The 22,716-nt window shown below is 42.6% G+C and overlaps 1 protein-coding gene across 4 annotated transcripts in view; it reads left to right on the forward strand.

Moving 5' to 3' along the window:
• Nucleotides 1-21,964, forward strand: part of camkmt (calmodulin-lysine N-methyltransferase) — a 261,921-nt gene extending 239,957 nt beyond the window's left edge. For all 4 annotated transcript variants that reach the window (XM_067988781.1, XM_067988783.1, XM_067988782.1 and 1 more), the window contains one exon: nucleotides 17,496-21,964. In XM_067988781.1, coding sequence (XP_067844882.1) covers nucleotides 17,496-17,597 — 102 coding nt within the window. In that variant the 3' untranslated portion in view covers nucleotides 17,598-21,964. The remainder of the gene's footprint in view (nucleotides 1-17,495) is intronic.
• The last annotated feature ends 752 nt before the right edge of the window (nucleotides 21,965-22,716 follow it).

Raw genomic sequence — 22,716 nt, forward strand, 5'->3', positions numbered from 1 at the left:
ATGCATCTCCAGTCAGAAAAACACCCGTTCACCGCTACTGTCTGCCTTCTATCCCTTAGCCAATTACGTACCCAAGTTACCACCATCCCTTTAATCTCATGTGCTCCTATTTTCCAAATAAGTCTGTTATGTGGTACTTTATCAAATGCCTTTTGAAAGTCCATATATACAACGTCTACTGCACTATCTTCATCAACCCTCTCTGTTACTTCATCAAGTTTGATGTGATCTTGAGCTGTATAGGCCATGACGGCCCCAGATTCGATTCCTAGGCAGTGCTGAATTAACTGATGTTAGCTGTGACAGTGATGTAGGTGTTAGATGAGGACAGGATTGGCTGTTTAACAACCTGTTGGTGCTCACACATGAGAAGCAGGCACTGGGCAAGGTATTGCCTGTGGACCTGTACCATTTAGGAGCGGAGGGGAGTAAAACTGGAAAAAAAAATCTTAACCCTTCCTCTTGGCAAGAGTGTACCCCCTTGTAGTTTTTCTCAATGTGACATCTTTACTGAAGGCTTGACGAAAAAAATCTGCTGTTGACTGCCAGAAAATGCAATGTCCAGTGAAAACTCTCCTGCTCACTAGTTTCCGTTTTGGGCTGTTACGCATGTCTCCAAATCCAGGCTGTTAAAGCTCCAACAGTAGTTCACAGCTGTTGAGGTAAATGTCTGTGTCAGACACTACAAGATTTAGGTCAAGAGCGCTTAATTTGGTATGATATTTCCTGCTATGCCTTCTCACACAATGCTACATATTTGAGTAACATATTCTGTCAGTGGGCAAACTCCTAACGCCTATTGTTATTGACAGGTAATTGTCAATAGATTTAATTCTAGACTTTTGGATTAAGTGAAATCTGTAAGAGTTCCTTTGATCTGTGACTAGGCACACAAACAGCACTGATCTGTTTTAGCTGTTCCTAAATGCTGAAGTCTACTGTGGTAGAGTACTGTGTATAATATTGTAACAATTTTCAGAAAAGGACCTAATTTTTTGTACTATTCAGGAATTACTGTCACGTTCAGCTGAAGTTGTATGAGTAGCCTTAATAGATGAATTCATGAAACTGACAACAGAGTAGGAGTAGGGCTATCAAATTTACTTAAAACCAATTTTTTACTGCTTGAAATGTATTCAAATGTTTAATATATCATATTCTTAGTGGCATTACAGCATGAGAGACTACAATCATAACATTTTGAGCCCTGATGCAAAAGAAATTATTTGTGCATTCTTTTTTTATACCAATTTTGAACCTGTTTTATTTTCTCCCATCCATCTTTCCTGCACCATTTGGTATTCATTAGCTGAGAAGGTTGGTAGGGAGACAGGTGACTTGCTGCCTGGGGTGTTCTTGATCCAGACCTAGGAGGCTTGTGGGAGCTGCTTGTTGTGACTCACTTGCCCATTTTTTTTTCTCTCCTTGGAGCTGAGAATAACTGAGGCCAGTTAACTTTGTGAAATCTTTCCCTGAGTAAAACTCCAGAATATTAATCCAATTTTACAACCTGTAATTGCAGGTTGAATTTAATTAACTAGTTGAATTCCACAGGTGACTTATCTATGGTCTCAGCAGTGCTCAAACCATTGTGTTCGAGAGAATTTGATCATCCTTAACATAACCTTCAATCTCCTCCTTCAACAAATGTTTTTATTCAGTTTTTTTTTGTAGCTCTTAATTGGCATAACTAACTGCTTTTGCTTGGGAGTTTATTCCATATCTTTGTGGGATTTTTGATTGTAATCTCTAGTTTTGCTTGAGGCTTGCTAATTTTATACTCATATCCTTTAGGTCCAAACTCAATACCATACTTTTATAAAACTAACCATACTCTCATTTAAAAGACTCGAAGAGTGGCTCTTTTCAATTTTTCATCAAATGAAAATAAATTCATTTCTTTGAGTATCTCTCCATATTTCGGAATCCTAAATATTAATCCTTCCAGTGCCTTTTTTAGAAGTACGATGTCCAGAATTGCCTATAGTATATGAAATGTGGTTTTGCCAATGGCTAAATAAGTAAAATAAACTGTTCTGACCTGCAATCAAACAACGACACCTTTTGATTGGTGTGATGGTGTCCCAGCCTAATATAAGATATGCAATTTGAGAACCTTTCACTCATTCACCTGACGAAGGGGATAATCTCCGAAAGCTTGTGATTTTAAAATAAAATTGTTGGACTATAACCTGGTGTTGTAAGATTCCTTACAGTAATCAAACAAATGTGAGCTGCATCTGACTGCATGATTAGCCCTGTCCGATATAAGATTCATATTGACTGGATATTTCCAGTGAATGGTCAATAATCACAGACCTTTCCTTTTTCTGCTACACCTTGCCAGTGGACATTAATTTATTGTGTACATGTGCTATATGTTTCCTGACCCAATGTGCATTATTAAATTTGTCACTTTTGGAAAATATTTATATTTTTTAATGAATTTATGTATTCATCAAGGTGAAAGTTGTCAGAACAGGGAGATGGAACAATATTGTCACTTTTGTCACTCAATGTCAAGCACTCCCTGGTCAAGCATAGCATAGTTACATCATGAGCAATGTTCCCTCTACACTGGTCCAACAACATGACTTAATCCCAACCTCAGTAGGGTAACACCTACTTTGTGTGAATTTTTCCACTTCCCACAACTGCCTCTCTGAGCTTTTTTGTGCTGTCGCAACCAGGCCACCGATTTTGCTTTCACTGCCACCACTGTTCGTAATAGCTGCAGACTGAAATCTAAAGCATCATTGCTAAAGCTGACTTTTGTAATTCTTGCCATTTATAGCACCAAACTGTTCCAGTTTGCCACTTACGTTTAACTGAGAAATCATGATGAGAGGCCACGATCCCATATTGCAGGACAGGATTAAAAGAGATTGAATAAATGAAGAAGTAGTGACTAGTTGATGCTGCGATACATTTATTAAAGCCTGTAGATTATAGGAGGAAGGGAAAACTGATGGAGACAATAGTTTTGAGGTCCTTGGAAGGAATGAGTTAAAGTAGGAAATGTAATAAGTTTTGATTCCAATACAGTTAGAATGTAGGCAGCAGGAAGAGCATGTAGAATGGCCCATTTGAACTTTCCTTTCTATTCTTCTTTTCAAGTTTCAGAGGGGTAAGAAAGAAAGAACTCGCATTTATATAGCGCCTTTCATCATATCCCAAAGCAATTCACAGCCATTGAAGTATTTTCAAGTGTAGTCACTATTGTAATTTAGGCAAACACAACAGCCAATTTGTGCACAGCAAGGTACCACAAACAGAAATAAATGACAAGATAATTTTTTTAATGATGTTGGTTAAGGGATAAATGTTGGCCAGGACACTTGTTCAAAAAGTGCTATGGGATCTTTTACGTCCATCTGACGGCAGATGGGGCCTGGTTTAACATCTCATCCAAATTATGGCACCTCCGACAGTGCAACATTCCATCAGTACTGCACTGAAGTGTCAGCCTAGGTTATGCACTAAAGTCCTTGAGTAGGGTTTGAACCCACAGTCTTCTGACTTGGGTGAGAATGCTATCACTGAGCCAAGGCTGACACCTACTGATCACATATTGATAAAATAAAAATAGGCAGAGAGAGATCACCTGTTAAACAACAAGCAGCTTCTTATACCTTGTTCAGGAATTTGACACAGGTTCTGTAAAAGCCTTTCTAGATATGGGAGCCTTATTGAAGTCTTGGACAAACTTGGGCTTTAGTTGATAGTTGTTGGTCCCAGTCCCTCAGCATATTGACTTCAAACTTTTCAGACTGGTCTACAAATACCTCAGGTCGCACTCCACTCTACCTCTGCAACCTTCTCCCACCCTGTGTGCCTGCTCACATCCTCCACTCTTCCAGCTTTGACTTTTTGTGTATTTTCCCTCCTTCCACTCTAACACTGCCTTCAGTCATCTTGCCGCACACTCTGGAACATTCTCCCCAAACTTGTCCCACCTTGTTTCTCCCCACCTTCCAAAGCTTCTTTTAAACCTACATCTTTAACTGCATTTTTGGCCGACTCTTCTACAGCTGCTCAGGCCTACTTTACATTATCGTGAGACTTCACGGAACTGAACGTTATTGCTAATGTAGACCTTATTGTACTGTTTGTCTTAATAGACTACATGAGACTTTTTTCTATGAAAGGAAAAGCAATCATAGCATTTTAATAAACTCTGTACACTGCATGTAGAACAATATCATCTTTGTCTTGGTAGTATTGGGCTAATACAAGGTGGCCAACTTTTCAAAACTCAACAGCTAGAAAAGAAATTTGTCTCTGACAAAAAGGCGCCAGTGTTAAGGCCCATTTTCGTTACAGCTCGGTTGCTTGGCTCTACAAAAGTCATGTCAATTACGTTCAGGATTGCCACCGTCAATGCAAAACCACGCATCTGCTGCACCACACGGACTGCAGTGGTTCAAGAAGGCAGCTCACCACCACCTTCTCAAGGGCAATTAGGGATGGGCAATAAATGCTGGCCTTGCCAGCGATGCCCACATCCCATGAACGAATAAAAAAAAAACCATGGCTTTATATTATGGCAAACGTGCTTTTAATTAAAATAGTACTAGGTATGTAGTACTACGCCTATTCGATCTAGAATGATGTAGCATTTTTGTTGAATAGAGTTGTAACAACAAAAATTGAGTCATCAATTAATTTTTTTAATTGAAGATTCCAACAGCAATTCAAGAAATAACAAGAATCAAGATATAATAATTTGCATTACTAAATAATGAAATACCACCACTAGTAATACTTGTATGGCAGTAATAGTCACACTGCAATTACAACAAAATACAGTTGCATTGCACAAGGTGCAGTTAGATGCAGAAATCAAAGTAATTTTTGACATGCTTTGTTTCTCACTATTTGGCCACCCTGGCCTAATATTGTTGCTCCAGTAAATCATTTCATTGTAAATAAATTCAATTCGTTAATTTAGCCTTTAATTTAGCCTTTATGAAGTGGGCCTATCATGTGATATTTTCCGTCTTGAAAGACTGGAGACAGAATGAGAATACGGTAATTGTTAGCCCATGGCTACACAACCAGTTCTTCAGAGGTGTAGCCACTCAAGGGGAGTCTGTTATAAATGTTGATAGAGGACAAGGATCTTGGAATTAATTTCCATGGAAATCGAGCCAGTGAAGCTTGGCGACGATGGATGTAATGGTTGGATGAACTTCTGGATTAGCTAAAGATTGCAAAGCATGAAGATGAGGTTTTTAAAATTTGTTCTTGAGGCGTGGGTGATACTGCCACGGTCGCATTCATTGCCCATACCTAGTTATCTGGAAACGCTGCAAACCCTGTGATGGTTCCACCATGGTGGTGTTAGGTAGGGAATTCCAGGATTTTAGCCCAGCACTGATGAAGGAACTGCAATATATGTTCAAGTCAGGATTATGACTTGGAGGAGAACTTAGAGATGATGGTGTCCCCATGATCTTGCTGTTCTTGTCCTTCTTGGTGGTAGAGTTTGCAGGGCCAGGAGGTACTATTGAAGTGGGCTTGGTAAGTTACTGCAGCGCATCTTGTACATACTGTGGCCGCAGTGCGACTGTGGTGGAGGTGATAGATGTTGATGTCAGTAGTCGGGTGCAGATGAAGCAAACTGCTCTGTCCTAGATGGTAGTTGAGCTCCTTGAGTGTTGCTACTGCAGCCGTTCAGGCAAGTGGTAAGTATCCCATCATACCCCTGACTTGAGCCTTGTAGATGGTAGAGAGGCACTGAGGGGGTTAGGAGGTAAGGGTCACAAAGTACCCGACCTCTACCTTGCTCTTGTAGCCACATTGTTGATACAGTTCTCCAGTTCAGCCTCTGATCAGCAGTGACCCCAAGACATTGATATTGGGGGACTCAGCGATCGTGGCACTGTTAAAGATCAGCGGGAGGTGGTTGGACCTTTTCTTGGAGTGAGAAGAGTTTTTAGGAAACTGAGCCTCATAATGAGAAGGTACAGGTAAGGTTTTCAGCAGCTGTGAGTGTGAAGTAAATTCATGGGCTCAATTTTGCAGGCAAGTAGCGGGGGGGGCTCCGAAAATCGGGGAAATCCCGATCGGGTTCGGAAACCGGCTCCAACCCGCAGTCTTCCGGGTTCCCCACTGATGCTTCTGGGTGCACGCGCACCACTGGCAATTGAAGCCGGCAGGATGATACTTTACACAGTTGTTTAGATATTTTAAGTACTTGAAATATTTAATTTTCTCCACATTGAGGCAGGGGTCCGACTTTGAAGCATCCTCAGCGTGTTTCCCATGCTGTGGGAAACACTCCATGTTCCAACAGATGTGTTTCAGCCAGCAGCCAGTTGCATATTCAAATGCTTGTTTGACAGATGGGGAGAAAAGGTGAGTTCTTGCTGCAGGACACTCAGTTCTTTCAGAGCTTTGTGTTTTCACTGAAAATTCTTACTTTCCACCACAATTCTTCTTTTCACATATATTTAACTGCTTTTCGGACCCCCTCAAACTCTCACCAGCAGGATGGGGGGGGTGCTATGGCTGCATTCACCACTACATCCAAGGACGAGCAACATCACCAGCCTCGCCAGGCAAGGCGTCCACCTCTGCCACTTGGAGCTTCACAACTTGTGCTCTTGTGCTGCGCCACAGGCACAGGGCCTCGCACTACGTCAACTTCCCCATGGACGACCTCAGCCAGACGGAGAGGGCAGTGGGATTCCACTCTTTGGCTGGCTTCCCACGGGTGCAGGGTGCAATCGATTGCACCCATATAGCAATCTGAGTACCTCCACACGAGCCAGGACTGTTCATCAACAGGAAGGGGTATCACTCCATCAACACTCAGCTCGTTTGTGACCACCGCAAAAGATTCCTTCACTTGTGCGCCAGATTCCCTGGCAGCTGCCATGATTCCTTCATCCTGAGGGAATCCAACATCCCACCCCTCTTCCACGCACAAACACCCTTAAGGGCTGACTCCTGGGGGACAAGGGAATACCCCCTGCACATGTGGCACATGATACCTTTGAGGAACCCCATCACTGAGGGACCCCATCACTGAGGGACCCCATCACTGAGGGACCCCATCACTGAGGGACCCCATCACGGAGGGACCCCATCACGGAGGGACCCCATCACGGAGGGACCCCATCACGGAGGGACCCCATCACGGAGGGACCCCATCACGGAGGGACCCCATCACGGAGGGACCCCATCACGGAGGGACCCCATCACGGAGGGACCCCATCACGGAGGGACCCCATCACCGAGCAACAGCGTCAATATGACGACAGCCACATCGCCACCAGGTCTACAATTGAGCATGCTATAGAGCTGCTCAAGATGCGATTTAGGTGCCTTGATCGTTCTGGGCGAGCGCTTCAATTTGCACCAGACAGAGTGGGACGTATTATAGTAGTGTGTTGTGCCTGGCACAACAGAGAGAGAGGTGCCACTTGAGGAGGCCCCATCCACATCTGCCACCCACATTGAGGAAGAGGAGGAGCAGGAGAAACCCAAGGGCAGAGCAGCGGCTCACCTGGCTGCTCGTAAGGCCAAGAAGTCACTGATATGTGACCGATTCTCCTAACGTCAGAAAGTGTGAAGGGTCCAGTCCTCAGATCACCTGGAAAGCGCAGTGCCTACACCAGGACATCCATGCCTCCCTGCACAAAACAGTCCTGCACCTACACATACACCTACTGTAAAGTGACCCAATGTTGTGTCATCAAGTGTCGCCATTCATGGTGAACCTCATGAAAGCCAGTCAAGAATGGCCAAGATGTGGCAATAGTGGTGATAATCATAATATTCAATGTGATTTTAACAAAAAGCAAATATAAATGAAAAACATGACAATCTGTCAAACACCCTTGTGCATACCCTTCGTGGTTACAAAACCTTCGCCTTTCTCTTGTGGCTACTTCTACGTGGTGCATCCCCTGTTCCTGCAGTAGAGGTAGTGGCAGGTTGCTCATGTTCATGCCCTGTCTGCTTCGATGCTTTGGGCCTATGCCCTCTGGGATTTGGAGCCCGTGAAGGCCCCTCCAAAGACTGCTCCACCTGCACCTGTGCAGGGGCAGACTCGGCCACCTGGAGACGAGGCAGCATGCGGGTACTGTTTGAGAGGGGGGCAACGGGTGAGACGTGGGAGCAGTTTGAGTGCGTCCCCACTTCCATGTCCCCTTTTGCCAACATCCCTCCCCTGGGCCAGGGCCACATCACTCCTACCACTCTGCTGGACAACAGTTTGGAGGACGTGTGTGATGTCTTGTAAGGCCAGTACTAGTGTATCTGTCTGCCTGTTTAAGGCGGCAGAATGTTGTTTGCCCTGATTCCGAACGGCCATTGTCAGGGCCCGAATGGACTCATTTGTGAGCCGTGCTTGAAGCTCGATGGAGGCTAGCCTTCTCTCCATTGCAGACATTCCTGCACTTTCCTGTGACACTATCTCAGAGAGTTGCTCACGTCCCTGTGACAGTATCTCAGAGATTCCCTTCCTGGATGGACTCCTCCATCCTCTGCGCTATTGTGGAGAGTGTGCGTGGCACCTGTTCCATTACCTCGCAAATGTGCTGCTGTCCCTCAATCGTTCTCCTTTTAAAGGATGGCCCCCAGGGTTCCGCATCTGCGTCCAGCTGAGCAGAGCCCGGAGAGGAGTGCGCCCACCGACGCGGACTCTCCACAGCTGCCTGTCACCAGTGTCTGCTTATGCTCACGTGTGGTAACTCACCAGGTACCGACCCACCAAGATGTGAGTATCTGCGCTGGTGGATGGCTCACTAAGATGTGACGGTGCACCCTCAAAGGCCGGCAGGTCCTCTGAGGAATCGCCCTCTACCGCCACAGAAGGCAATATTATGCATCATCACAGATGTGTCATGTTGCATTGAGCATACTGAGGTGCTGAAGATGGCAAGGCATGTTAACATCAATTCATATTGTGTGTGGTGAATGTTACAGTTGTGTCACCAGACGTTTGTCGGGTGCCAGTCTCAATGTCCCTGATGGACAGGCCCTCGAGGGTTCAGCTGAGCTCCAGCGCCTCCTGCTCCGCATCTGTGAGGACGACGATTTGTTACGGCCCCCCTCCGGTCCTCGCCCTCTCGCATGCATTTTGCGCTCTCTTCTAGAAGGGGAGAAAGAACAGACTTGCGAGTGAGTGATGGTGAAGTGGCCAACCAATTAATGTATTGGTTTGGGTGAGGCTGACCGTGAAAGAGATGCATCAGAGGGTGAGTATGAGACAGTGCCATCACATTGGATGAGGATTGGGTTGAGTGGTAGTGGTGGGGTGACTAATGGGGAGGTGAGGAAGTGCAGGTAAGTTGAGGATGAGCCTTAAGTGGGTGTGAGGAGTGATGTGATTGTGCAGAATGAGTTGGGGGATGGGAGTGGTGATGTGGAAGTTGGAGTGCAGGAGAATCAATAAGTGTTCTCACTTTGGCTGAAATAGTTAGATCATTGATGCGCATACTGCACTGGATCCATGTGCGCGCGATGTTGCTGCTGCTGGTGACCTCCTCTGCCACCTCGAGCCAGGCCTTCTTGGTGGCAGATGCAGGGCACTTCCTCCCATCTGCTGGGTAAAACAGATCCCTCCTCCTCCTCACTCCATCCTGTAGCACCTGGAGCGAGGCATCATTGAATCTTGGAGCAGCCTTGCCCCTGTGCTGCTCCATTGTGGTGTGTGATGTTTGCTTCAGGAAAAGCCATTGGAGCAATGGCCCTTTAAATAAAGCTCCTCCAGCTGACAGCCTGTGATGCGGGTGCACAGTCTGCCCGCTGTGCAGTTTTTGGACGGCAAACCGTTAAATGGCGCCGATTGAATTGCGATCGCATGGGAAACTGGCATTTTTTTATTGGTCAGGTTACCCGTGCGCCCATTCACGCCCCCTCACTGCCATCCCGCCTCCACTCTAATATCAAGGCCCATAAGTGGGCAATGTTCAGGAGATGGATGATGATTTTGTGCCCAATTGGTATTTGGGGTTTAAAATCCAGCCAAGAAATGAGAAGAACATTGAGATTATTGGATGCAGCCTGAATGGACAGCTGAGGTGGAGGATAGGTTGATCGAGTCAGGCCCACGATGCTGGTAAGAGACACATAAAATAACTACAGCCTTGTTGGTGTGAGCTGCAGGAAAATTTGGCTTATTCAGGATGTGAAATTGCATCCGTGCAGATAATGGTGCCGAGGGCTCAGAATTAAATAATGAATAGGAGTGGCCCTAAGATGGTCCCTGGAGTACACTGGAGGTGACTGTGTGGGCACGGGAGGAGAAACTGTTAAAGGTGGTCTACAGGTAGAAGGGGAGCCAGGAGACAATGGCCCCATCGAAATGGACCACAGAGGAAAGGCATTGGAGGAAAACGGAATAGTCAACCGTGTCAAAGGAGCTAGAAAGGTTGAGCGGAGATAGAAAGCTTTGGTTGCAGTCATACGGGATGCCATTTGTGACTTTAACCAGAGTGATCTCTTGGTTGTGGGTGGGTCAAAAATCTGATTAGAGGGATTCAATTAGGGAGTGGTGAAAAAGGTGACCGCATAGAGGGTGACAACAGCATGTTCAAAAAGTTTGAATAGAAAGGGCAGTTGAGACCTAGGGCAGTAGTTTGAGAGGCGAGTTGGTGTTCTGATTTTGAAAGAGGTGGAAACTATGCCTGAGGATAGAAAGAGGTCAACTATCACTGGATCTGTGACAGGTTGTGATCTGTTTGTGTATTTGAAGCGTGCAATATGTTATTCAGTTTTAACACTCTCTGCTTTCCATGATTTTGTCACGTGCTAAAAAAATTTCCCTTGCAATAGTCATTCCCTATTCAATTCAACCGGTACTTCTCCAGATCGGGAGAAGCATTTTTTTCTTAAGGCTGCATGTTATCCTCTTATCCCTACTGTTTTAGAAAAGAGCATAACCAACTGGAGAACTGTAAGAAGGCTGATAATGCAAGCTATTTTCTGCTGTGTCATCTTAATCTTGTTACACAAATGATTGTGAAAGGATTCATGAATTTTAATTTTTCCCTTTGCATTAGCCCCACGTGTCATGCATCCCCAGCTGCCCTCTGCAGGAGCTGGCCACCCTGCCTTATACTTTTGGGGGGGGGGGGGGGGAATTGCTTATAATCTTGCCAGTTATGGAAGAAAAACATGGACTTGCCAACCGCCCACGAAGCTGATTAACAGTGATCAGGAGGAACAGCTTTGCCTTTTACACTTTTCACCTCTACCTGATTGCCACAGATTTTGGCTTCTGTTAAAGCAGAGGTTTTAATAGCACCAATTCACAATATACAGGCAACAAATTATTACACTACCTGATGTTTCTATCTCCGTGTTTGTCCTCATACTGTAAAATGCATTCATCTAGCAAAAGCTGTTCTCCCCCCCCCCCCCCCCCCCCCCCCCGTACACCATTTTGCTGTTTTTATTTAAAGTCCAATTTTTTTACAGGTTTTTTTTCCCCCGTTTCTCCCTTTCCTTCTGAAGCTGCCGATTCACATTCAGGTGTGAGCTGCACACTGCTGCCTTCTCGTACAAGTGGCCAGTCTTCATGTGTGAACCTAGACACTGTAGTCAAGTGTGATCCTGACCTTACCTGACAGCAATGCGCACATACTTTCCAATAGGAGCCACTGGATATGAACCTTTGTTGATTTTGTTATTTTCCCCTCTCCCAGGACCAGGACTGCTAAGGCTATTTAGTAGTAACCCAGCACAGAACAGGGATTGAACTTGGTTTTGTTATTTTAATAAAAAGTCCAGGGTGTTGCAAGGATCAGTGCTTAGGCCTCAGCTGTTTACAATATATATCAATGACTTAGGATGAGGGGACCAAGTGTAATGTATCCAAGTTTACTGACAATACAAAGCTAGGTGGGAAAGTAAGCTGTGAGGAGGACGTAAAGAGGCTGCAGGGAGATGTAGACAGGTTAAATGAGTGGGCGGGAAGATGGCAGATGTAGTATAATGTGGAGAAATGTGAAATTATCCACTTTGGTAGGAAGAATAGAAAAGCAGAATATTTTTTAAAAGGTGAGAGATTTAGAAATGTTGGTAGTCAGAGGAATTTGGGTGTCCTTGTACACAAATCACAGAATGTTAACATGCAGGTACAGCAAGCAATTAGGAAGACAAATGGTATGTTAGCCTTTATTGCAAGGGGTTGGAGTATAAGAGTAAGGAGGTCTTGCTGCAATTATCTAGGGCTCTGGTGAGACCACACCTGGAGTACTGTGTATAGTTTTGGTCTCCTTAACTAAGGAAGGATCTACTTGCCTTAGAGAGGGTGCAACAAAGGTTCACTAGATTGATTCCTGGGATGAGAGGGTTGTTCTATGAGGAGAGATTGAGTAGAATAGGCCTATATTCTCTGGAGTTTAGAAGAATGAGAGGCGATCTCATTGAAACGTATAAGATTCTGAGGGGGGCTTGACAGGGTAGATGCTGAGAGGCTGTTTCCCCTGGCTGGAGAGTCTAGCACTGGGGGTCATAGTCTCAAGATAAGTGGTCGGCCATTTAGGACCGAGATAAGGAAAAATTTCTTTACTCAGAGGGTTGTGAATCTTTGGAATTCTCTACCCCGGAGGGCTACGGATGCTTAGCCGTTGAATATATTCAAGACTGAGATCGCTAGATTTTTGGACACTAAGGGAATCAAGGGATATGGGGATAGGGCGGGAAAGTGGAGGTGAGGTAGAAGATCAGCCATGATCTTATTGAACGGTGGAACAGGCTCAAGGGGTCGATGGCTTACTCCTGCTCCTACTTGGAAATATATCGCCGTTCTTCATCGTGGCTGGGTCAAAATCCTGGAACTCCCTACCTAACAGCACTGTGGGAGAACCTTCACCACACGGACTGCAGCAGTTCAAGAAGGCGGCTCACCACCACCACCTTCTCAAGGGCAATTAGGGATGGGCAATAAATGCTGGCCTTGCCAGCGACGCCCACATCCCATGAACGAATAAAAAAAACTTCTTTTGTTCTTATGTTTTAGAGGTTTCTATATTATACCTTTTGTGCATTGATTATTTCTTAATTTACATCACAAAATACAGAAACAAATTTCTTTCCTTTGCACCATGTAGATTCCAGCAGTAAGCAATGGTAGACAACTGTAGTAATTTCTGATGGATTCGATGAGTTCTCTCCTTTGATCAGCCAGCAGGGGCCCCCAAATGAACCCATCGATTTCCCCCTCTTTTTTCATTGGTTGGAGTCTTTGTTTCCACTTGATATATTTAATGGTTCATTGAAGAGATGGAACAGCTTATGATCTGAGTAAAGCAGATGCCGATTTGTCCATTGGTCTGCTAGTTAAAGCTGATTGGGTATCGTGTTGAACTTAGTAATTTGATCATTTCCTTTTTTGTGTCACATTTTACATTTATTTTTTATCCCTTTATAGGAAATGGCTTTCAAACATTTTTGTGTAAGGATACGACCACCTGCAAATATTGACATGTGCCTGGGACTCCTTGCAAATATTGACACACTCCTGGGGAGTCTGTGCCAATATTGATGCACTCCCAGGGCACATTCCCCAACTTCCAAAGGACAGTGCAAGCTACCCAAAGGAAAACAGTGGCATTATTGCAGAAAATATTATTTTTACACGTGTAGAGCAACAGAATCAATGTGCTAGTAAGTTAACAAGTGCAGAAATATGATTAACTCACAGACTCCCTGTGATTTCCTAAAGTCCAGGAACCATAATTTGAAAACCTATTCATTTAGTATTCCTTTAACTCATCTATCATTACTCCATAGAGAATATGGGCTGGTGACTTGCTTGAAAGTCTTTGCCAATTCATCTCTTTGCCAATTCATCTCTTTAGTGAATTACTAGATGATCCTCTAACTTAGTTTTCTGGTGTCTATTGTTGGGAAATGTGTAGAAATTCCTGATTGGTCCTAAATCTAAACAAAGGAAACTACGAAGGTATGAGGAGTGAGTTGGCTACAATAGATTGGGAAGCTTCATTAAAAGGCATGACGGTGGATAGGCAATGGCTAACATTTAAGGAACGAATGCATGAATTGCAACAATTATTCTTTCCTTTCTGGCACAAAAACACAAAGGGAATTAAGGATAGTGTTAGATCCAAAGATTGCCAGAAAAAGTAGCAAGCCTGAAGATTGAGAGCAGTTTAGAATTCAGAAAAAAAGGACCAAGAGATTGATTAAGAGGGGAAAAATAGAGTATGAGAGTAAACTTGCAAGGAACATAAAAGTGGACTGTAAAAGCTTCTACAAGTATGTAAAAAGAAAAAGATTAGTGAAGACAAATGTAGGTCCCTTACAGTCAGAAACGGGAGAATTTATAATGGGGAACAGGGAAATGGTAGAGCAATTAAACAAATACTTTGGTTCTACCTTCATGGAAGAGGACACAAATAACTTCCCAGAAATGCTAGGGAACCAAGGGACTAGTGAGAAGGAGGAATTAAAGGAAATTAGTATTAGTAAAAAAATAGTGCTGGAGAAATTAATGGGTCTGAAAGCTGATAAATCCCCAGGGCCTTATAATCTGCATCCCAGAGTACTAAAAGAGGTAGCCATGGAAATAGTGGATGCATTAGTTGTCATCTTCCAAAATTCTATAGATTATGGAACAGTTCCTGCAGATTGGAGGATAGCAAATGTAACCCCACTATTTAAAAAAGGAGGGAGAGAGAAAACAGGGAACTACAGACCAGTTAGCCTAACATCAGGAGTAGGGAAAATGCGAGAGTCTATTATAAAGGATGTGATATCAGGACACTTAGAAAATATCAACAGGATTAGACAAAGTCAACATGGATTTATGAAAGGGAAATCATGTTTGACAAGCCTACTGGAGTTTTCTGAGGATGTAACTGGTAGAATAGATTAGGGAGAACCAGTAGATGTAGTTTATTTGGATTTTCAGAAGGCCTTTGATAAAGTCTCACATAAGAGGTTAATGCGCAAAATTAAAGCACATGGGATTGGGGGTAATATACTGGCATGGATTGAAAATTGGTTAACAGACAGGAAACAGAGAGTAGGAATAAATGGATCTTTTTCAGGGTGGCAGGCAATGACTAGTGGGGTACCGCAGGGATCAGTGCTTGGGCTCTAGCTATTCACAATATATATCAATGATTTGGATGAGGGAACCAAATGTAATATTTCCTAGTTTGCTGACGACACAAAACTAGGTGGGATTGTGAGTTGTGAGGAGGATGCAAAGAGGCTTCAAGGCATTTTAGACAAGTTGAGTGAGTGGGCAAATACATGGCAGATGCAGTATAATGTGGATAAATGTGAAGTTATCCACTTCGGAAGGAAAAACAGAAAGGTAGAGTATTATTTAAATGGTGATAGATTGGGAAATGTTGATGTACAAAGGGACCTGGGTGTCCTTGTGCACGAGTCACTGAAAGCAAACATGCAGGTGCAGCAAGCAGTTAGGAAGGCAAATGGTATGTTGGCCTTCATTGCAAGAGGATTTGAGTACAGGAGCAAGGATGTCTTACTGCAGTTATACAGGGCCTTGGTGAGACCACACCTGGAGTATTGTATGCAGTTTTGGTCTCCTTACCTAAGAAAGGATATACTTGTCATGGAGGGAGTGCAGCGAAGGTTCACCAGACTGATTCCTGGGATGGCAGGACTGTCGTATGAGGAGAGATTGGGTCGACTCGGCCTGTATTCACTCGAGTTTAGAAGAATGAGAGTGGATCTCGTTGAAACATATAAAATTTTCACAGGGCTAGACAGACTGGATGCAGGGAGGATATTTCCCCTGGCTGGGGGGGTCCAGAAAGAGGGGTCACAGTCTCAGGATACAGGGTAGGACAGTTAGGACTGAGATGAGGAGAATTTTCTTCACTCAGAAGGTGGTGAACCTGTGGAATTCTCTACCACAGAAGGCTGTGGAGGCCAAGTCACTGAATATATTTAAGAAGGAGCTAGATAGATTTCTAGACACAAAAGGCATCAAGGGATATGATGAGAGAGCAGGAATATGGTATTGAGATAGAGGATCAGCCATGATCATATTGAATGGTGGAGCAGGCTCGAAGGGCCAAATGGCCTACTCCTGCTTCAATTTTCTATGTTTTCTATGTTTCCTCCTGTTGGCAAAAGTGACATTGAAAACTCATCAAATGGAGAAATTAATCTTTATTTTCCTCTCCCCTCCCCCCTTCAATTTTCTCCCATCCTCCCCAGAAAGCACCACTTACACAGTTCCACAAGCAACTGGCCACTCTCCAGTACCTCATTCAAGTGGTGATTCTTCATTTGTGAGACCAAACTATGCCATTTGGCTATACTACCTTGGGGTATCACAGCTGAATCCAATCTTGTCCTCATCCCGTGATAGCGGTCGGGACCTGGCTATTCTTTCCTCCCCCTTTGCAAGCTGAGGGGTGAGAGGCCAATGCAGTGTCTCTGTTGCAACACCTGCTGAGATCAATTATCTCAGCGTAGGCCGTGGATCAAACTTGGAGCTTTACTGAGCCATGTGACTCACTTCTACATGAGTAGTAGACTGGTTCTCAAACTGTAGGACACAAGACATGTCCAAGTGGGGTGTGGTGAGAGGCTGGGAGAACCAGAAATGGTGGTATGAAAATTAATTTAACTTGAATGACAGGATCAGAGTAGCACTACTGTGGTTCTTGCCAATTGGTTGCAGCCCTTGCAATCATACCATGTTTCTCTCTTCAGCAGAACCACTCACATTTGGTTTTCTTCCCTATTTAGAACTCCACCTCCAATTTTCAAAATTCTGACAGCCACTTTCTGTGTACTCGTTCAGTACCTTGACCTGGTCTTTTCTGCTCTTTGTGCTCTTTTTTTTTAGCAGCCCCAACCTGCACCAATGAAAAGAAGTAAGCGAGGAAATAAAGTAAAATACAGGAAGAAAATAAAACAAAAATGGAGGGGGAGAGAGGATCAGAACTGAAAGAGGATTGAAGAGAAACGAAAGTGAAGAAGGATGAAACAGAAGAGTAGGACGAGAGAGTGAGAAACGAGGACTAGGAGAAAGATAAAGGAGAGGGGAAGAGGGTGAAAAGAATGGAACAGGGAGAAGGGGAACAGGAGAAAGGGAGAAACTGCTGGAAAGGAGAAAGAAATGTAAGGAGAGAAAAACAACGGAAGGAATAGGAAGAGAGAAAAAAGGAATGAGAGATTATGAGATACAGAAGGAAAGAGGTAGAGAAATTGCAGAGAAGGAGGAGAAGAGATAGACATTTTTGAAAACTTATGGGTATCCATATCCTTGGTGGATGGGCACAAGAAGCTATTTGAAATTTTTTTGGTGGGGCTCAGCCCAACAGAGTTTGAAATGTTGGGACCAGAGCTGAAGTTTAAGAACTACAGGGGTAATATTTTTATGAATTGAACCATCGAGAGCAAAAATCTGCTCTGAAAGTGGTTGCCTTTATTTAAACCGGTATCATTAGCTTACTAGCACCATTGATGTGAAATGAAGGGTCTAAATTATGATTGACCTAAATGCTCCTGTTTTCTTTTTTCAGATGAAGGATGAGAAAACTGAGAGATATGATGAGAACCTCCACTATCCTGTCCTCATCACTCTAACTAAGCAGAAAACAGCTATCGATCCCCAACCAAGCTGAGTCCTGTGAACGTACTGATGTTGTCCTCGGTTCTTCTTGTGGCTGCGCTCGTCAGTACAAAAGCACAGCCCACTACAACTTCTATTAAGGATGCTCATTATGGATGGAATAATTTTGTTGTTGAGGAATAAGAGAAATTCGTATGTGTAAGCTCACCCCTTCCCCCACCCACAAAATCCACAGAATTTGCAAAGTTCCACAAACTTTTTCCCAGTTAAAGCAGTTTGCCTCACTGAAGACGGTTGTATACATGTAATTGTTTTTTTTTTCTGATTGCTTTGCTATTTCAAATGTAAAGTCCTTTATTTTGTAAGATATTTTCTTTTCCTAATGCAGTTTTCCTACCTAAAGAACATTATGCAATTGTTTATTTTTCAATAAAGTTTTTAGAAAAAAATATCCATTAATAATAAGGAATCTGCAAATCTCTTTTATTTTCAGCTTTTGGCATATACCTAGATTTTATGCAAAAATGTTTTAGCTTGGGTGGTTTTCAATTCAGTTTACTTTACCTATTTGCATCATTGCAGGAACCTTGTAAACTTGACCACTTAGCTTTTGTGAGACAAAGCTTGTCCAACCCTCTGCCCCTCCCTTCCAATTATGTATGATTAGTCTCAGTGCGTTGTGTCAAGATGAAGGAGTGTGCTGAGTGGTTATTATCTGTTTAGGTGCAAGGAATCCATGCAGTTTCTTATTTTCTGCAGAGAACAAACCTTTTGCAATATTTGGTTCAAGCAACTCGCTGAGATAACCTTTTTTTAAAAACCTACGCTTTTGGATATAATTATTTTTAAAACCTCTATTTGATGGCATCACAGTGGATATCTTAAAGCTCCAGAGTTATTCCTACACTTTTGCGTGTATAAATCTCACCAATCTTTCTCAGGGAAATCTTTGTGTCACTGCACACATTACATGAGCAATCACATACACAACAAAAGTGGTGTCAAAGGCTGGGACAATGGTGAAGGACAGCCAAGTTTGAAAAGTAGTTTCTAACCTTGATGGTTATTACTATTTATCCAAATGGCGCTTTAGCCCTAGTTTTGAATGAAGTTAAAAGTCTTAAGTGTTCGGTTTGAAGTGCATGATTCAATTTTTTTTTGCCTCTGCATTCCTATTTTGTGCTTTTCAGTGCATTTTTTTTCTTTCTTTGTCTTTCTCCTTTTTTGTTGTTAAGCAGGACCTGAAAGAAGGGCTTAGCAGTTAATACTGGGATCTAGTTGTAGGAGTGTATACAGTAGCAGAATCCAAGAAGCTGAGCAAATGATGGAGGCTTAGTGTTGCAAACTGAGAAGGAAGATTGTTTTTAATTAGCACCTTGGTAAGAACTGCTGATTAATAGCGTTTGGTTTTGTGAAGAGCTTTCAGCTGAGTATGTGCAGCCATTACAACAGTTTTGTCAGAGCTCCTCTCCTGTTGTTAAACACAAACAGCAGATGATAACGGCCCAAGATGAGTTTGTCAAGTAACAATTTACATGACTGAAGAAGTATCATCTGCACTGAGGTGTAGTAGCTCATAAAGAACTAGAAAGGTGTTTTTAAGCTTTGGAGGAAAAAAACTGTTGTGTGTCAAGACGTCTTTTGAGTAAGATCTTGTGTTGTAGCAATTTCCATTGCAGTTTGAATTTGTCTATGTATGCATACATATGCTTATGTGTGTGTGTGTGTGTGTGTGTGTGTATGTTTTAACCTTATGCCAATGCTAAAGGAGATTGAGACAGCCTAGAAGCCTATAAAGAAAAGCTATACTGTGTTGATGTGAATGAACAGTCATCCACCCCATGCAGCACAAGCCTTAACGGTCAACTTTGTGGCTGTGCCTCCAATATGAAATTGGTGGGCATGGTAAAAGTCTGAAATTTAATGCAGCTTCAGAATTGGAGGGCCTCCAGCGATGGGTGTCATTAAGTGCTTTCATCATAATGAACTTTAAACTGTTGGCTTTATGAATTGCCAGGCAGTTTTGCTGTTGCTGAGAAGGAGCTTGCAGTGTCTTAAGTGTGACAAGGCCTATTAGGAATTGCGACCGCATTTCAAGCATACTTGGCTTTTCCACTCCCGGGGTGATTGCTGCTTATTAGTCAGCATCTGGGAAGATTTTCCTCTGGCAATCTTAGTTCAAGAGCTTTATGGGCTTTGACCTGCTTTTTCAAGGCATTCTCTGAGGAGTTTTGTAAGAACAGAATTCTAGAGGATTTGTGGCCATTTTTTATTAATTCCATTTCAATTTTCAAACACTGGTATATAGAAAAAGGCTTTCATTGTTTCTAGGGTGCTTATTTGCCTGCTGTTCCTTTCCACACGTTCCTAAAAAGAATGATTGTGAACGTAATTGTATAACATCGCAAGGTATTTATTTTCAAGAAAATAATTGTTAAACTCAATCTTCTATAGATCTAATGTAAAATATGATTGTCCCATGAAATGACCAAGCATTAGTCATTTTATATTCAAATATTTCATACAATAACAATGCAATAAATATATAGAAGCTTCTCAACAGGGAAATGTGGAATAGGCAATTGATTCTATTCATAAAGAAAACCTGAAAGCTCACAGTCTCAACTGAGTTATCAAGGTCCTCTTCCAGTTTCCCATTGATAATAAACATGTAAAATTAATCAAATTTGAATTATCTTTATCTTTACAGTAATGCTATTTTAGTTATATTAATGCTATTTTCAACCTTTGTAAGGAATCTTACAACACCAGGTTATAGTCCAACTGTTTTATTTGAAAATCACAAGCTTTCGGAGGCTTTCTCCTTCGTCAGGTGAGCAAGGTGTAAGATTCCTTACATTTGTCAACCTCAGTCCATCACCGGCATCTCCACATCATTTTCAACCTTGATGGTATGTCCTGCACTATCGGCCTTGCCCTTTCACCGAGGTTTCTCAATTTAAAAAAATATAATGACTGTTAGAAGATGCTTTTGTATTGCCCATTTGGTCCTGTGAAATGCATCTCTCCAGAAACAAATGGCTGGTACCTTGAAAATCCCATTAGAGGGCTAAAGAGTTTAATCTGCAAACTATTCTTGGCCAGACTCCTGTGTGTTTTGCAACAGTGAGTCATCAAGTTAGGATCAGGCTTCAGACTTGTGACACGACAGAAAAAGTATAAAGTCAATTTTAAAATTTGCACTTTAGCTGATGTAAGCTGACACGTGCTTAACAATTTACATCCACAGCAGGCCATACATGTAGTGTTTACAATGGAAGTGCAGTGTTTTGGTAGTTTACCATTCCATTAGTTGTGTGAGAACATTCCCATTCATGCATACAATTGCTTTGCAAGATTGACAATCAGAAACAGATTATTATCATTCATGGTGCTGAATGCTACAAAGATAACTGAAAAGTCAAGATTCATCTATCAATCAGAGAGGTTTATTGTTCATGTTTTGGTTTAGTAATTTGGGGGCCAGGTGGGCGACTCATCCAAGTGGAATGGGGAAGCCATGTAAGAATAATCTTGGTAAAGGTTTCTCACCTATGTGCAATAAGTCTAGAGTTCCACAAATGTAAAATCAATCATAGAATCGTATTTTACATCACAGAAGGAAGCCATTTGGCTCATTGAACCTGTGCCAGCTTTCTGAAAGAGCTACCCACTTAGTCCCATTCCCTGGCCTTTCTCCATGCCTGGTCTTTTTTAAATTTTTCCAAATATTTACCCTTTAAAACCTATTATGAATCCTTCCACCACTGTTTCTGGCAAGGCATTCCATGTCCTAACAATCCTCTGCATATTAAAAAACAATCAAACCTTTCCCTTCATTCTTTTGGTGATGATCTTAAATTTATGTCCTTTACTTACCAACACTCTGCTTAATTATTTTATCAAAACCCTTAATCATTTTGAACACTTCTAACAGTTTTCCTCTTGACCTTCTTGCCTTAATGGAAAGAGCCCCTGTTTTTCTTAACTCTGCTCATAACTAAAACAACTCATTCTTGGTATCATCTTAATGAATCACTTTTGTAACCACTCCATGGCCTTGACATTCTTCCAAAAGTAGGATGCCCAAAACTGGATACAATATTCCAACTGGATCCTAACAAATGGCTTGTATGGGTTTAGCATTATTCCTTTGCTGTTGTACTATTTATGCCTATTCATAAAACCTAGGATCTGATTTTTCTTCCACAGCTTTATTAATTTGTCCTCCCATTTTCAAAAATGTGTTTATCTGAACCACTGGGTCTCTCTACAGCTGTACTCCTATTAAGTTTTACCATTTTGTGTACCATTAAGCGCCTTGGAATGTTTTACTACGTCAGAGGAGATATATAAATGCAAGTTGTTGTATACAGTTGCTGCATATTCTTGCTTCCAAAATGTATCATCTCAGATTTCTCAGCATTAAATTTCATCTTGCATCTATCTGTCCAATCTGCTAACTTGTTGGTGTCCTCCTGACGTTGCTTACTGTCCTCTTCACAACTCACCATGGTCCTTATTCACATGTCATCTGTAAATGTTGATATTGTGCCCAAATCCAGATTGTTTATAATATTGAGAAAAGCTCTGGAATACACCACTATTTACATCCCTCCAACCTTTATTAATTTACTGTTAGCTCTGCAGAAAAACCTAATTTGCCTTTCACAAATCCATGCTGCCTATTATTTACCCCTGTCTTTCTAGGTGAGTATTAATTTTGTCCTATTTTTTGGCCTCTGGAAGTTTACCCACTAACGATGTTAGACTGACTGATCTATAGTAACCTCATTTAACCCTTTCTCCCTTCTTGAGTGCTGATGTTAGGCCTGGAGGATTTCCAGTTACTTGCAGACCTGGTTCCCAATGGTCCAGTGGCTAAGTCATTGTGTGTTGTGATATGGAGCCAAACAGAACACAAGGTTCTAGCTTTGATCCCTAATTTATGCTGAGTTAACTGATCTAAGCCAGAACAGCAGTGGGGTTTTTTTAATCAGCCTCAGTGTCCCATGGAAATATCAGCCAGGATTTCCTCTCCTGATTGTGAAACCCAGTGATGCTGCTCAAAGTGTACTTGTTGGGACGTCAAGTGAGGAGAGAGTCATGTTCAGCTGTGAAATTCTCCAAGATCAAAAAGTATGTTGCCACTTGCTGTACCAACTCACATG

This window comes from Heptranchias perlo, chromosome 8 (genome assembly GCF_035084215.1).
Source record: "Heptranchias perlo isolate sHepPer1 chromosome 8, sHepPer1.hap1, whole genome shotgun sequence".
NCBI lineage: Eukaryota > Metazoa > Chordata > Chondrichthyes > Hexanchiformes > Hexanchidae > Heptranchias > Heptranchias perlo.